The following is a 15,738-nucleotide window of genomic DNA, read 5'->3' as shown; positions in this document are numbered from 1 at the left end:
TTCCCCTCCAGGGTTCCACTGTATACAGAACAAGTGAAAGAGCTTGGGGTTATATTACCAAGCAGGCCATAAAACTACAGGAGCCAAAAGAGCTGGCCTGCTGTCTGCACATGCACCACAGCAGGGACCATGTGGGAAGAGCTGTGGCAGATGAGAAAATGTCCCTAATCCCCTCCTCTGGCAGGGATGTGAGGAACACAGATAAGGAACAAAGGGGACAACGATCTTCTCTCTGTCACTAACAACAAGTAAGAGAAACAAATCAAATATAAATGTAAAATAAAATTTCACTTAGAAAAGGAGAAGGGAGTAAAAAAATGTTAAATCTAATTAAACTTTACGTTTTAAAGTGGCTGAAGTGGTCTTAAAAATCCAAAAATAAAGAAAATGTATTTAGCATTTCATCTGCATTCCAACATCCCTTGGGCTCACAGTCTTTTCATACTGGAGCTAGAAGCCAAATTCTCAAAATTAATCAAAAGACAGCAAATGTGTAACGCATGCTCTACAATTTTGTTTCATTGGAGGCTGTAAAAGAGATAAGGCCAAAAGAAAATGTGACACACTGTTGATATAATTGTAGGACTTCTGGAAGTTCAAAACATTTGGAAATAAATTTTGATTAAAACTGTATACGCTGTATGAAAGGACAGAAGGTTAGCCCTTGACAAGGATGGAAGGGGCCCTCGGGCCTGACAACATGCATCAGGTTAAGGCATTGCCACCTACTTCATAGCATCTAACCATGATTTTTGACTCTTATTAGGGGAATAAGAAAGTAAATCTATAACCAACATTAAAATTACTTTGCACTTGTAATCAAAACAGTTCTATGATTTGTCTTTGACTAGTCACAGAATTGTACATTCTGGTGTTTTCTGTTTTGTTTTGAGACAGGGTCTCGCTCTGTCACCCAGGCTGGAGTGCAGCAGGACCATCTCAGCTCACTGCAGCCTCAATCTCCTGTGCTCAAGTGATCCTCCCACCTCAGCCTCCTGAATAGCTGGGACTAGAGGCATGCAACCCCCATGTGTGGCTAATTTTTTTGCATTTTTTGTACAGACGAGGTTTTGTCATATTGCCCAGGCTGGTCTTGAATTCCTGGGCTCAAGCAATCCACCCATCTTGGCCTCCCAAAGTGCTGGGATTACAGGCATGAGCCACCATACCCAGCCATAAATTCTGGTTTTATAAGCCCAAGTCATTCTACATTTGCTTTTCCAAAATGCATTAAATTGTAATTTTAAAATCCTTTAAAAAAAACTGTTTATAATTTATGTCAATTTTTCATCAAAATGACCAGATGTATTATATACCATAAGCTTAAATTCTGATCCATTATGAAATTATTTATGATTGCCCCAGGCACTTATATAATTACCTAGATAAAAATATCGATTATTTTAAAAAGTATGCCAGGTGTGGTGGCACATCATCTGTAGTCCCAGCTTGGGAGGCTGAGGAGAAAGGATCACTTGAGCCCAGGACTTCAAGCCCAGCCTAGGTAACATAGCAAGACTCTTTCTCTCAAAAAGAAATAAATAAATAAAAGGTGTTTTTAGGAATACAAACACCCAATAATAATAAACACTCCTCTTTAAAAACGTAGATGAAAGCAGTTTTGCTTTCATTCAAGCATTCCTTAACAACTATAAATGTTCACCCATTTAAAATGCCTTCACTTATGCTTTTCTGATATTCCTTGCTTTCATCTATGTTTCAAGAGACTTTAGAGTATTCTAAAACTCATCTGAGATTACTCAAAAATGGAATGATTCCACAAACACCTGCAAGCAGAGAAGAACAATGCTGGCAGCATCTAATCCTTGTCTCAGAAAAGAAAAATAATTACTCAGAGGACTTGACTTAATAACTCATTCTGTGAAGAAACATGTTTGCAGCAAACCACTTTGAAGGATCCCAGTGGACACGCGGTAGGAAAAACCACTGGAGACCTCCATGACCAGACTTGTAAATGGAGTTCTAAATTTGGATATTTCCAGGAGAGGCACATCTATTTTGCTCTATCAGAATCCAAGTAAGTGTGGGATTTGAATTAAGGTGGGAATGTTCTGTTCATCTAGAATCCATGTATTCTTATAGCAACTGGACATCTTTTACAAGTAGGAAGAGAATTAAAAGGAAATGCCAAGGAGGAGTAGGAATATCACCCATCTAAACATGAGCACATTGAATGAGCTGACAATCCTCAATGTGGGCTCTGCTACAGAGCTTCAAAAAATTTTTCATAAATGTCATTAATTAAGGTTGAAAATAGGCCTAATAAAAAAAATCTGGGTTTGTTTAATCCAGAGAGAGAAAGTGAAAGCACAGGAAACACTAAAGAGTTAACAAGTAGGATGGGCTTGGTGGCTCACGCCTGTAATCCCTGCACTTTGGGTGGCCATGTCAGGTAGATTGCTTGAGCCCAGGAGTTCAAGACCAGACTTGGCAACATAGTGAAACACCATTTCTACTAAAAAAAAAAAAAAAAATACAAAAAAAATTAGCCAAGTGTGGTGGCACGTGCCTGTGGTCCCAGCAACTTGAGAGGCTGAGATAGGAGGATCAACTGAGCCCAGAAGGTGGAGGTTGTAGTGAGCAGAGATCTAGTACCACTGCATTCCAGCCTGGGTGACAGAGTGAGACCCTGTCTAAAAACATAATAATAATAATAATAATAATAATAACTGTTTACAAAAGGGTGTAACTAGAGCAACAGATACTGCAGTTCAACACTGAAAGAGACATTCTACTTAGGAAGGGCTCAAAATGAACTGCATTACCAAAGTAGGCTACGTTTTCTAATTTAAAAAAATTTTTTTTCTTATGTATTTCTCCATGAAGACCTATGAGTATGTTTTCTAGTAACCTTGAAGAAAAAGGTAAAATATTATAATATTTAGTGCAATTTATCCTCAGACACATGGAAAGAAACTAGAAATGAATGACTCCTTTAAAAAGTCTTTACAGAATCATAGCTCTCCTGAAAACCAGGACCATTATTCTGAGACATTTTCTAGCTAAGTCTTGATTAGTCGAACTAGGTTGGCATACCCAAAAAGAAACAGATAAGCAGAGACCTAAATCTACATTATCCAATATGACAGCCATGACCTATACATGTCTATTGGGCGCTTGAAATGTGGCTGGTCTGAATTGTTAAGTATAAACTACACACGAGGTTTTGAAGACTTATTACAAAATTCTTAGCACAAAAGTGGGGAAAAGAGAAACTTATAGCACTAAATGTGTATATTAGAAAAGAAGAAAGAACTAAAATCAATAATCTAGGTTTCCTCCTTAGGAAACTAGAAAAACAAGAGCAATTAAATGCAAAGTAAGCAGAAGAAAATCAATAATAAAAATTAGAGCAGAGTGCTTGCTTCAGTAGCACATATACAAAAATTGGAACAATACAAAGATTATTAGCATATAAAATTTTTTTTTAAAATAGAGCACAAATCAATTATATTGACAATAGGAAATCAGTAGAGAAAATCAAACCAAAAGCTGGCTCTTTGAAAAAATAAAGTCAATAAGCTTCTAGAAAGGATAATTAAGAAAAAAAAGAGAACACAAATCACCAATATCAAAAATGAAATAGAGGACATCACTATAGAGCCCATGGACATTAAAAAGAGGGTAAGGGGATACCACGAACAACTCTATATCCACAAATTTGATAACTTAGACAAAAAGACCAATTCCCTTAGTTTCTCAGGGTTCTCAAAGAAAAAAAATAAATTAATTAAGAAAAGACCAATTTCTTGAAAGGTACAATCTGCCAAAACTCTCACAAGAAGAAATAGACAGGTTGGGTGCAGTGGCTCATGCCTGTAATCCCAGCACTTTGGGAGGCCGAGGTAGGTGCATTACCTGAGGTCAGGAGTTTGAGACCAGCTCAGCCAACATGGTGAAATCCCTTCTCTACTAAAAATACAAAAATTAGCTGGGCATGGTAGCACGTACCTGTAATCCCAGCTACTCAAAAGGCTGAGGCAGGAGAATCGCTTGAACCTGGGAGGCGGAGGGTGCAGTGAGCTAAGATCACTCCACTGCACTCCAGCCTGAGTGACCAAGCTAGACTCCATCTCAAAAAAAAAAAAAGAAAGAAGAAGAAATAGACAATTTGGATAGACCTATGTCCATTGAGGAAACTGAATATTTAATAACCTTTCAAAAAGAAAGCACCAGGCCCAGATGGGTTCATTGGTGAATTCTATCAAACATTTAAGGAATAAATTATACCAATTCTCTACAATCTATCTCTTTCAGAAGATAGAAGCAGTAGGGATACTTCCTAACTCATTCTATGGAGCCAGAATCTACCCTAATACAGAAACCAGATAAAGAAATTACAAGAGCCAGGCGCAGTGGCTCATGCATGTAATCCCAGCACTTTGGGGCCTAGGCGTGTAGATCACTTGAAGTCAGGAATTCGAAACCAGCCTGGCCAACATGGTGAAACCCCATCTCTACTAAAAATACAAAAATTAGCCATGTGTGGTGGCACATACCTGGATCCCAGCTACTCAGGAGGCTAAGGCATGAGAATCGTTTGAACCCAGAAGGCAGAGGTTGCAGAGCCAAGATTGCACCACTGCACTCCAGCCTGGACAACAGTCCAATAGCTCTCATTAATACAGACACAAAAATCCTCAACAAGAAGCAAATAGAATCCAACAATGTATAAAAAGAATTATATACCATGATCAAGTGGAATTTATCCCAGGTATGCAAAGCTGGTTCAATTCAAAAATAAATCAATCAAGCTAAAGAAGAAAAATCACATCATCACATTCATAAACACAGAAAAAGCATGTGATGAAATTTAATATCCAGTCATGATAAAAACTCTCAGTAAACTAGGAATGGTTTTTTTTTTTTTTTTTTTTTTGGAGACAGAGTCTCACTGTGTCATCCAGGCTGGAGTACAGTGGTGTAATCTCGGCTCACTGCAACCTCCGCCTACCAGGTTCAAGGGATTCTCCTGCCTCAGCCTCCCAAGTAACTGGGATTACAGGTGCATGCTACCATGCCTGGTTAATTTTTGTATTTTTAGTAGAAATAGGGTTTCCCATGTTGCCCAGACTGGTCCCAAACTCCTGACTTCAGAAGATCTGACCACCTCAGCTTCCCAAAGTGCTAGGATTACAGGCGTGAGCCACCGCACCTGGCTGGGGGGAACTTCTTCAACTTGATAAACAGTATCTTCAAAAAACCTACAGCTAACATCATACTTAACAGTGGGAAACTAGAAGCTTTCCCACTAAGAGCAGAAAGAAGCCAAGGATACCCCACTCACCACTCTTTCCAGCACTGGACTGGAAGTCCTAGCTAACAAAATAAGGAAAGAAAAGGAATTAAAAAGAAAAATAAAACTGTCTTTGTTTACAGATGACATGATCATCCAAGAAGAAAATCCTAAACACTAAACAAAAAAAACTGAAGTCAGGCAGCGATTATAGCAAGGCTGAAGGACACAAAAGTCAATCGCTTTCCTATATACCAGCAATGAACAAGTGGAATTTGAAATTAAAAACACAATACCATTTACATTAGCACCCCCCAGAATGAAATACTTAGGTATAAATCTAAAAAAAATGTAGAAGATCTATGTAAGAAAAATTAAAGAAGTGATTAAAGACATCAGAGCACTAAATAAATGGAGAGATATTCCATGTTCATAGAGAGATTCAATACAGTCAAGGTGTCAGTTCTTCCCAACTTGATCTTTAGACTCAATGCAATCCCAATCTAAATCCAGCAAGTTATTTTGCAGATATCAACAAACTGATTCTGAAGTTTATATGGGGAGGCATAAGACCCAGAATGGCCAAAAAAATATTAAAAGAGAAGAACAAAGTTAGAGGGCTGACACTATACGACTTCAATACTTATAATAAAGCTACAATAAATAAGACAGTGTGGTATTGATGAAAGAAGAGAGAAACAGACCAATGGAAAAGAACAGAGAGCCCAGAATTCGACCCTGATAAATACAGTGAATTGATCTTTGACAAAGGAGCAAAGGCAATACAATGGAGCAAGGGGTCTTTTCAACAAATGATGTTGGAATAACTGGATATCCACATACAAAAAAGTGCATCTAGACAAAGACCACAGACCCTTCACAAAAATTATCTGAAATGAATCATAGGCCTAAATGTAAAATGCAAACCTATAAAGCTCCTGGAAGATAACAGGAAAAAAATCTAGATTTTGTTGGGTAGGATGATGACTTTTCAGATATGACACCAAAGGCACACTCTATGAAAATAAGAATTGATAAGCTGAGCATTGCTAAAATTAAAATTTTCCTCTCCATGAAAGGCACTGTCAAGAGAATGAAAAGACAAGCCACAGATTGAAAAAAATATTTACAAAAGACATATCCTATAAAGGATAAATATTTGCAAATTGAATATTCACAGAAGACATATCTGATAAAGGATAAATATTTCCAAGTTGAATATTTGCAAAAGACATATCTGATAAAGGACTAGTATGCAAAATATAAAAAGAACTTTTAAAACACAGAAAACAATCCAATTTTTCAAAATGGGCCAAGGACCTTAACAGATACCTCACCAAAGATGACATATAGATAGTAAATAAGCATACGAAAAAATGTTCCATATCGTATGTCATCAGGGAAATGCAAATTAAAATGAAGTATCACTACATACCTATTAGAATGGCCAAATCCAAAACAATGACAACATCAAATACTAGCAAGAATGGAGAGCAACAGGAACTCTCATTCATTACTGGTGGGAACGCAAAATGATCCAGCCACTTTGCAAGACAGTTTGGCAGCTTCCTGACAAACTAAACATCCTCTTATTAAGTCTAGCAATTGCATTTCTTGGTATTTGCACAAAAGAGCTGAAAACTTATATACATACAAAACCTGCTATAAACACAGATGTTTAGCCAGGCATGGTGGCTCACACCTGTAATCTCAGAACTTTGGGAGGCTGAGGTGGGTGGATTACCTGAGGTCAGGAGTTCGAGACCTACCTGGCCAACATGGCAAAACCCCATCTCTACTACAAATACAAAAATTAGCCAGGTGTGGTGGCAGGCACCTGTAATCCCAGCTACTCGGCAGGCTGAGGCAGGAGAATCGCTTGAACCCATGAAGCAGAGGTGGCAGTGAGCCGAGATCACACTACTGCGCTCCAGCCTGGGCAACAGAGCAAAACTCTATCTCAAAAAATAAAATAAATAAAAAATAAGAAAACACATATGTTTATAGAGGCTTTATTCATAACTGCCTAAACTTGGAAACAATCAAAATATCCTTCAGTAAGTGAATAAACTGTGGTATCTCCAGACTACAGAACATCATTCAGTGCCAATACAAAATGAGCTATTAAGCCATGAAAAGAGAAACTTTAAATGCATACTACTAAGTCAAAGAAGCCAATCAGAAAAGGCTACACACTGTATTATTCCAACTATATGACATTCTAAAAACGGCAAAACTATGGAGGCAGTAAAAAGATCAGTGGTTGACAGGAGTTAGGGAAGAGAGAGAGATGAATAGCCAGAGCACAGAGGATTTTTACTAAAAATTACCATTACTGAGTATATACCCAAAGGGCTATAAATCATTCTACTATAAACACACATGCATACGTATGTTTACTGCAGCACTACTTACAATAGCAAAGACTTGGAATCAACCCAAATGTCCATCAGTGATAGACTGGATAAAGAAAATGTGGCACATACACACCATGAAATACTATGCAGCCATAAAAAAGGATGAGTTCATGTCCTTTGCAGGGACACGGATGAAGCTGGAAACCATCATTCTCAGCAAACTATCACAAGAACAGAAAACCAAACACCTCATGTTCTCACTCATAAGTGGGAGTTGAACAAGGAGAATACATAGACGTACCAGGGCCTGTTGAGGGGTGGGGGGCTAGGGGAGGGATAGCATTAGGAGAAATAACTAATATAGGTGACAGGTGGATGGGTGCAGCAAACCACCATGGCACATGTATACCTATGTGACAAACCTGCACATTCTGCACATGTACCCCAGAACTTAAAGTATAAGAATAATTTTTTTAAAAAAAGACAAAATTTTACCAGAAAAGAAATGTCAGGCTAGGATTCCATGCCCAGCTAAGCAACCATAAAGAATTAAGGCAAAATAAAAACATTTTAAAACCTACAATGGCTATGTTCCACTAACAGACTCTTAGTAAACAACTGATATATCATAGAATGTGCTTCAGAAAGAAGAGCCCAAAGAAGGAAGCAAGACAGGTTGGTGGCCACAGAAATTGATAGAATATATTATCAAATACAGCCAGTTACAGATTATAAATAAATTACGATTAGAAGTGATTATGATTATGATGAAAAGAAAAGTGGCAACATGGATGAACCTTGAAAACATTATGCTAAGTGAAAGAAGCCAGGAAGAAAACCACACATTATATAATTCTATTTACATAAAATGTTCAGAATAGACAAATCTAAAGAGATGGAGAGTAGATTAGTGGCTGCCTAGGACTGGGGCAACAGAGAAGAGAGTGGGGAGTAGGCCAGCACTGTTGATAAGTACAGGATTCCTTTTAAGGGGGATAAAAGTGTCGTAAAATTAGATTGTGGCAATGGTTGCACAACTCTGAAAAAACTAAAAAAATTGACTTGTACACTTTAAATGGGTGAATTGTATAGTATGTGTATTATATCTCAATAAAGCCATTTTAAAAAGTAGAACCAGAAAGGAAAAGGGGATGTTCAAATATACTAAGATCCTCTTAAATTTTGATAGAAATTTTTGTAACTATTTATGAATGGTAACTTTGAAATAACCACTACAAGAACAAAAAAACCATCTACAGCTCCTCCTGTCTCTACGCACATGCACGCGCGCGCACACACACACACACACACACACACACACTTTCTCTCATCTACTAAAAGAGAGTCTATGAGACTAGGTTAAAAAAATCTTATTGAGAAGCCAGAACAGAAAAAGAAAAAAAATCATAAAAATAGCCGAGCGCAGTGGCTCACGTCTGTAATCCCAGCACTTTGGGAGGCCGAGGCCGGCGGATCACAAGGTCAGGAGATCGAGACCATGGTGAAACCCCGTCTCTACTAAAAATACAAAAAATTAGCCTGGCACGGTGGCGGGCGCCTGTAGTCGCAGCTACTCAGGAGGCTGAGGCAGGAGAATGGCGTGAACCCGGGAGGCGGAGCTTGCAGTGAGCCGAGATCGTACCACTACACTCCAGCCTGGGGGACAGAGCAAGACTCCGTCTCAAAAAAAAAAAAAAAAAAAAAAAAAAATCATAAAAATAAAAAATACTCTGTATGATACTGTAATGGTGGACACATGTCATTATAAATTTGCCCAAACCCACAGAATATCAGAGTGAACCCTAGTGTAAACAGGAGACTGTGGGTGATAACGATGTGCCATGAACAATTGTTATAATCCAACAACGAACTTAGGTTCATCAGTTGTAACAAATGCACCACTCTAATGCGAGATGTTGATTATGAATGAGGCTGTGCATGTTGGGGCAGGGACATATGGAATATATCTGTACCTTCCTCTCAATTTTACTGTGAACTTAAAACTGCTCTAATCAAATAAAGTCTTTATTTAGAAAAAAAAAAAAAAGAGAGAGAATGTAAACTACCTCATCATTGTTTATAACGATTACATAGTAAAATCATATTTTGAACATATTCAGTTAAATAAAATATATTTTTAAAATTAATTTCACCTGTTTCTTTTTACTTTTTTAAATATGGCTAGTAGAACTTACAATGACATATTCCAGATAAGCTAAACAATCAAAGAAACACCACTGTATTAGCCACACCTCTGGGTTCCCAAACATTTTCAAAATGTGAACAGAAGGGAGGAAGGCAAGTGCCAGCAGGAGCATTCTGAGAACACGTGTTACGTGTAACAGCAGCAATAGCAGCAGCCAGTATGTGGTTCTAAGTAAGTAACAAGCATAAACAATGACTTTCCAGGAAAGGTGATGCTGCAATTGCAGCTTCTCTTTTCCCTCTGTCCAGGAGTGTCCCAAAGACCCCTTCCTGGATGTGGCTCTCCTGCTTACCTTTAATAAGCTCCGGCCTGTATGTTTTACGCAGCTGCTCCAGGAAGCTGTTGTAAAAGCCCTCTGCCTGATCCGTGGGCATTGCTAGGTGGAAATCAGGCTTGTTTCCCTTCAGGACACACTGGAGGGTAAACTGGCTGACACACAGAATCTCGTACTGTTTGTCCATCACACTCTTAGACCAGTGCTTCCCGCTCTCATCCTCAAACACACGCAGGTTTAGAATCTTTCGGACCCTAAGGGGAAAAAGAGCAGTGAGAGCTACCTGAGAGATCACAAGCCCCCCGACACACTCCACACCCCAAAAATGTCACCAGCTTCCAGCCAAATAAGGACATAATGACAACTCCAGCCCTGACAGAAAGCATGACCTCAGGCAAGTCACTTATCTACCCTGTGCTTCAGTGGCCTCAGCTGCAATACAGAATAATAACAGTTCTACCTCACAGGGTTGTTTTCAGATTGCCTTCTTTTTTGCCAGTCCCTCCAGTTCACAGCAGCTACTGGTGAGAACTGGGGCTAAGACAACAACCACCTATTCTCTGCTCCTTTAGGTCAGGGATATCTCAAAACATGGATCCAACTGTAATTTTTCATGAACGAATTCATCACATTAGGATAAATGACATCCATTTTTATACCCCTTCTTGGAGCTACTCAAAATGAACAATTTGGCTGAGCGTGGTGGCTCATGCCTGTAATCCCAGCACTTTGGGAGGCCACAGCGGGTGGATCACCTGAGGTCAGGAGTTCAAGACCAGCCTGGCCAATATAGAGAAACCCTATCTCTACTAAAAATACAAAAGTTAGCCAGGCGTGGTGGCAGGCGCCTTTAATCCCAGCTACTCAGGAGGCTTAGGCGCAAAAGTCGCTTGAACCGGGGAGGCAGAGGTTGCAGTAAGCCAAGATCATGCCACTGCACTCTAGCCTGGGCGACAGAGGGAGACTCTGTCTCAAAAAAAAAAAAAAAAATTCAGCAAATACACAGAGAAAAATCATGGTTATTGCAAATATGCAAAAAGATCTGGAGAAAGACACCTTGACAACTGTGTCACAAGCTCCTTAAGCCCCAGAGGGGCTTTCCCTATACATGTGAAGGATAGTCACCATGGCAAGAAAGTTGACCAGGTGACATCTATAGGGTCAGATTTGAGAAGCACAGCAGAGAACCACCAGCATGAAAGCTGAAAACCCACCATTTGAGAGCCACACTTCTGGATGATGTTGAAGTCAACAGCAGTTTCAAAGACTCTATAAATACTAATTCACTGACTCTTAATATGGGCATCCTCAGGGACAGATGCTACTCCTTACCCCCTCTCCACAGCCAAGATTTGTCTTATGCTGAATCACATCTCTTAAGCACAGGCTAAATATTAGCTCTGTAGTATGTCAGAGCCATAAAGACATTCAAACCCACAGCTTCAGTTTTTAGCCATTACACCATTCTACTGCTTCTTTGAGTATCCAGGGGACAGCTACTAAAATACCACCATCACTGAAGTAGTACTGAATGATAGTTATTCATCATCAACACCTTAGCGGGAATTCAGTTTCAAGTCTGATTTTCAATCTAATCTAATACAAAAGAGACAGTTGGGCAGGGATATACCCAAGCTCTGAGCACCAAGGGGCAGAACAAATGGATCCAGCATCCAAAGTAAATGTGCCCCGTGGTGATGGAGGGGAGAGGTGCACGGAGGGCGCATTCTGCTTTTATGTCTGGAATGAACAGAAGCTGTAAAGTGAACAATCATGAAGCAGGATTTTAGGGCTATATTTCATCTGTGTTGCCTTGGCTAAGACACCTAAAACTTTCTATAGTAGAGTTTGCCCATCTGTAAACTCAGAAAGCCAGGCAGGCAGAGCAATGGCAACTCCTGCTCCTCAACCCCCACCACCACCTTAGTAAAAAGATCATTGGCTTCAAGGTCAGGGAGCCCAGACTCTAACTGGGGTTCAGGTTTTTTGCTAAGTGTATGTGCATGACCTGGGGCAAGGAATTTAACCTCTCTGAGTTCCAGATACCTATGTGCACAGTGAGCTAGTAGGCACTCTAAAAATACATAGTGCCCAGGTAACATTGCCCAATTTAAAAAAGAGAAACCAAACATAAGAAAAAACGCTTGGTTTTTGCATTAAGAGAACAAGAGGCATGATCTGAGGCCATAGTAGCAAAAAGACGGAGGACAGGCGGTGCTCCTGCTCTGAGGCCGACTTAGTGTCGAGGTCTCCCAGATCATTCTTCCTCAGTCTCCTCCTCTGGAACACGGAAATAACCATACTACATCCAATGGAACAATGGTTAAAAGTGACAAGGGCTCACTTCACAGGCACAAAGTACTATGGAAGTTCCCAGCATAACCACCACCATGTAGCCCATTCAAACAGCGATGACAGAAATGCATCTTACATGTGCTCCAGTTCCTTCTGCGTATCCTCCAGGGAAATACCCAACAACACACATATGCCCCTTCCAATGGCACTAATCTGCTCTCCTCCAACTAGAAAGGAACCAAAAGGGAGAGAAGAACTCAGAACCAAACAAGGGCATGAAGCATATTTAGGTAACCATAGGAGTATTTTAAATATCATACACACTTCTTATAACTTCTTTGGTTAAAGTCAGCACATATTCAAAAATGAAAAGAGTTACATAAATGCAAGGAGACGATAATAATTTCCATCCATTCTGATTTTATCTCTGGAATGAATGGGAGCTGTAAAGTGAACAACCATTCAGCAGGATCTTAGGGCCATATTTCATCTATGTTACCTTGGGTAAGACACCCAAAACTTTCTATGGTCAAGTTTGCCCATCTGTAAAAACAGAACTGTTTTCCTCCCCTAGAGAGGCCAGATCAGCTATATTAATTCTCAGAAAGGATATTCCTGCCTTTTGTGGAAAATCAGCAAATATGGTAATACAGTATACAGGAAGCACAAAGTGGAAAATGTTCACGTCATAAAAACAAATGATTTTCCTACTTACTATGAGGACAAATACATAATACATAAAAATCACAATTTATGTGTTAAGTTTCAACTCATCAAACTGCTATTATTTCCCACTTTAGTTCTGTGGTTACATTCTAAGCCAATGATCTCCAAACCTTTTTCAATCATACATCTTGTCCATTAAAAAAAAAAAAAAAAAAAAAAAAAAAAAAGGCTCTAAGCACACACTCCTAACATTTGTATATGTATTTATAACCAAATGTATGCCCTACTACCATTAGACAGTATCTCAAATGGTAGCAAGATGCATCATTATGGGCCGGGCATGGTGGTTTATGCCTGTAATCCCAGCTCTTTGGGAGGCTGAGGCAGGCAGTCACATGAGGTCAGGAGTTCGACAGCTGCTTGGTGAACATTGTGAAATCCCGTCTCTAATAAAAATACATAAATTAGCCAGGCATGGTGGTGGATGCCTGTAATCCCAGCTACTCAGGAGGCTGACGCAGGAGAATCACTTGAACCCGGAAGGTGGAGACTGCAGTGAGCCAAGATCACATCATAGAACTCCACCCTTCCAGCCTGGGCAACAAGAGTGAATCTCCGTCTCAAAAAAAACAAAAAAACAAAAAAACAAAAAAAAAGATGCATCTTTATGATGGAGAATCCATCATTTTTTTTTTCCATTCGTTTTTCTTTTTAAGAGGCAGGATCTCTCTATGTTGTCCAAGCTGGAGTGCAGTGACTATTTACAGGTGCAATCCCACTACTAATCATTACAGGAGTTCTGACCTGCTCCATGTCCAAACTAGGCTCCTGGTGGTCCTCTGGTCCTGGGAACTCACCAGATTGATGCAGAACTTTGGTATGACAGCAGGTCAGCACAGTGCACTACAGCCCAGAACCCCTGGGCTCAAACAATCCTCCCTGCCTTGGCGTCCACAGTAGCTGGGACTATGGATGCACACTATCACACCCAGCTAAATCTGTATTTCAAGTGGTGCTCTTGATAATTTTCTACTTTTTTTGGCCAATTATTTGCCAATCTTAATAGATTATGTTGTTTTACTAGTTCATCTTGTACTGACCTAATGTTCTAATCAGGAATAGAAGGGTCAACTCAGCCGTTTTCTTGTTGTTTGCTCGCTTCTGCTGGATAATAGCTATAAATATAACTAACACAGTAACATAGACTATGCCATGTTGCACTACACTGCTAAAGAAAGGGTGAGAAACTTCCCTCTTTCTTCAGTTGTAATGGCAAGAGACCACCTGGTATTCAGACCCCAGGAGGGCACATCAATCCATTCCTGAAATATCAGTAATGCTTAATTTCTCTGATTTTTATGCTAAAATTTTTCAAATATTTTCTCCTGTGCTGCTTTTCTTATAATGAACTATGTGTGTGTGACTTATTGTCCTTTGAGCCACTGCCTCAAAAGCTGAAATAGAAATAATCTATCCTGACATAGGTAGTAAACAACTGGGGGTTGGTTTGCTCATTTGCATTGCTTCAGAAAAAGCCTTTGGCTTTATTTGTTCTTTGAATAAATCAACATTACTTTCTTACAATGCTGATATACTTTCTAAATTTTTCCCAAAGTATGCTTCAAAAAATAAAGGTCATGAAGTTATATCTACCATCAAAGTAAGGATTATACATTTTAGAAAATATGAGAAACACGAAAAAAAGAACAAAGGTAAGTACTTTAATATTTTAATGATTTCCTTTTAATATTTTATCTATTCATACATTTTCATTCATATTTGTTTCCAACTACTATAATAATGTTGCATGTAAATTTTGGTAATAATATTGCATAAGAATTTTTTCATGTCATAACCTTTTCCTAAACACCTTTTAATAGATTCATCTCATCAAGCACACTGATTAACCATCCCATTTTGCTGGACATATGGCTTCTTTCAAAATTTTCACTTCAATAAATAACAGTGTAATGAAAATCTTTGTACACTAAAACCTTTTCTACAGTTAGGATTATCTGCTTAGAGTAGATTCTCAAAAGTAGAATCACTGTCAAAGAATTTTGACAGTTTTATAATTATCTTAACATGAAACAAATTATGGCCCAAAGTCTATATATGACACAGAAACTGCTGTCTTATTTTGGAGCAGTTTCGTCCCTCCTCCAGGGACAAGCAGAAGGACTAGGAGGTTCAAAAGGACTTTTTATTACAAGTAAATGGATCGCACCAAGGGAAAAAATCTGAGAATCACCACTTTGAACAAAAGATCAAAGGGCTGGAAAAGACCTGAGATGTTTGGTCAGGTTCCCTACCTATTAGTGGCATCAGCCCTGAGATCGCTTCTTCAAGAATTCACAACCTCTAAAGTTAACCTATTTAAACCCAAACATTTTAGATCCTCTTCCAACACTGTGTTTACAGACATCAGATTTTAGCTGCTGACACTGAGTGATGGGACATGGGGGTTATTGCATTATTCCGTCTGTTAATATGTTTGAAATGTGCCATAACAAAGTTTTAAAAATTAGATTATCACGATACCCAACCTAAGGCATCAAAATGTGTTTGATCAAGCTGGGTGCGGTGCCTCATGCCTGTAACCCCAGCACTTTGGGAGGCCGAGGCAGGCAAATCACTTGAAGCCAGGAGTTTTGAGACCAGCCTAGTCAACATGGCAAAACCC

At 39.1% G+C, this 15,738-nt stretch overlaps 1 protein-coding gene and 1 non-coding gene across 4 annotated transcripts in view; one reads left to right on the top strand and one right to left on the bottom strand.

Annotated features, from left to right (window-relative positions):
- Nucleotides 1-15,738, bottom strand: part of DTD1 (D-aminoacyl-tRNA deacylase 1) — a 333,903-nt gene that overhangs the window by 154,726 nt on the left and 163,439 nt on the right. For all 3 annotated transcript variants that reach the window (XM_050745423.1, XM_050745424.1, XM_050745422.1), the window contains exons 3-4: nt 12,526-12,616; nt 10,113-10,348 (exon numbers count right to left, since the gene is read on the bottom strand). In XM_050745423.1, coding sequence (XP_050601380.1) covers nt 10,113-10,348; nt 12,526-12,616 — 327 coding nt within the window. The remainder of the gene's footprint in view (nt 1-10,112; nt 10,349-12,525; nt 12,617-15,738) is intronic.
- LOC126929936 (U6atac minor spliceosomal RNA) lies at nt 635-755 on the top strand. Its single transcript, XR_007717368.1, has one exon. It is a non-coding gene; the product is annotated as a U6atac minor spliceosomal RNA (small nuclear RNA).

This window comes from Macaca thibetana, chromosome 10 (genome assembly GCF_024542745.1).
Source record: "Macaca thibetana thibetana isolate TM-01 chromosome 10, ASM2454274v1, whole genome shotgun sequence".
NCBI lineage: Eukaryota > Metazoa > Chordata > Mammalia > Primates > Cercopithecidae > Macaca > Macaca thibetana.
This window is presented reverse-complemented; position numbering and strand designations above follow the sequence as displayed.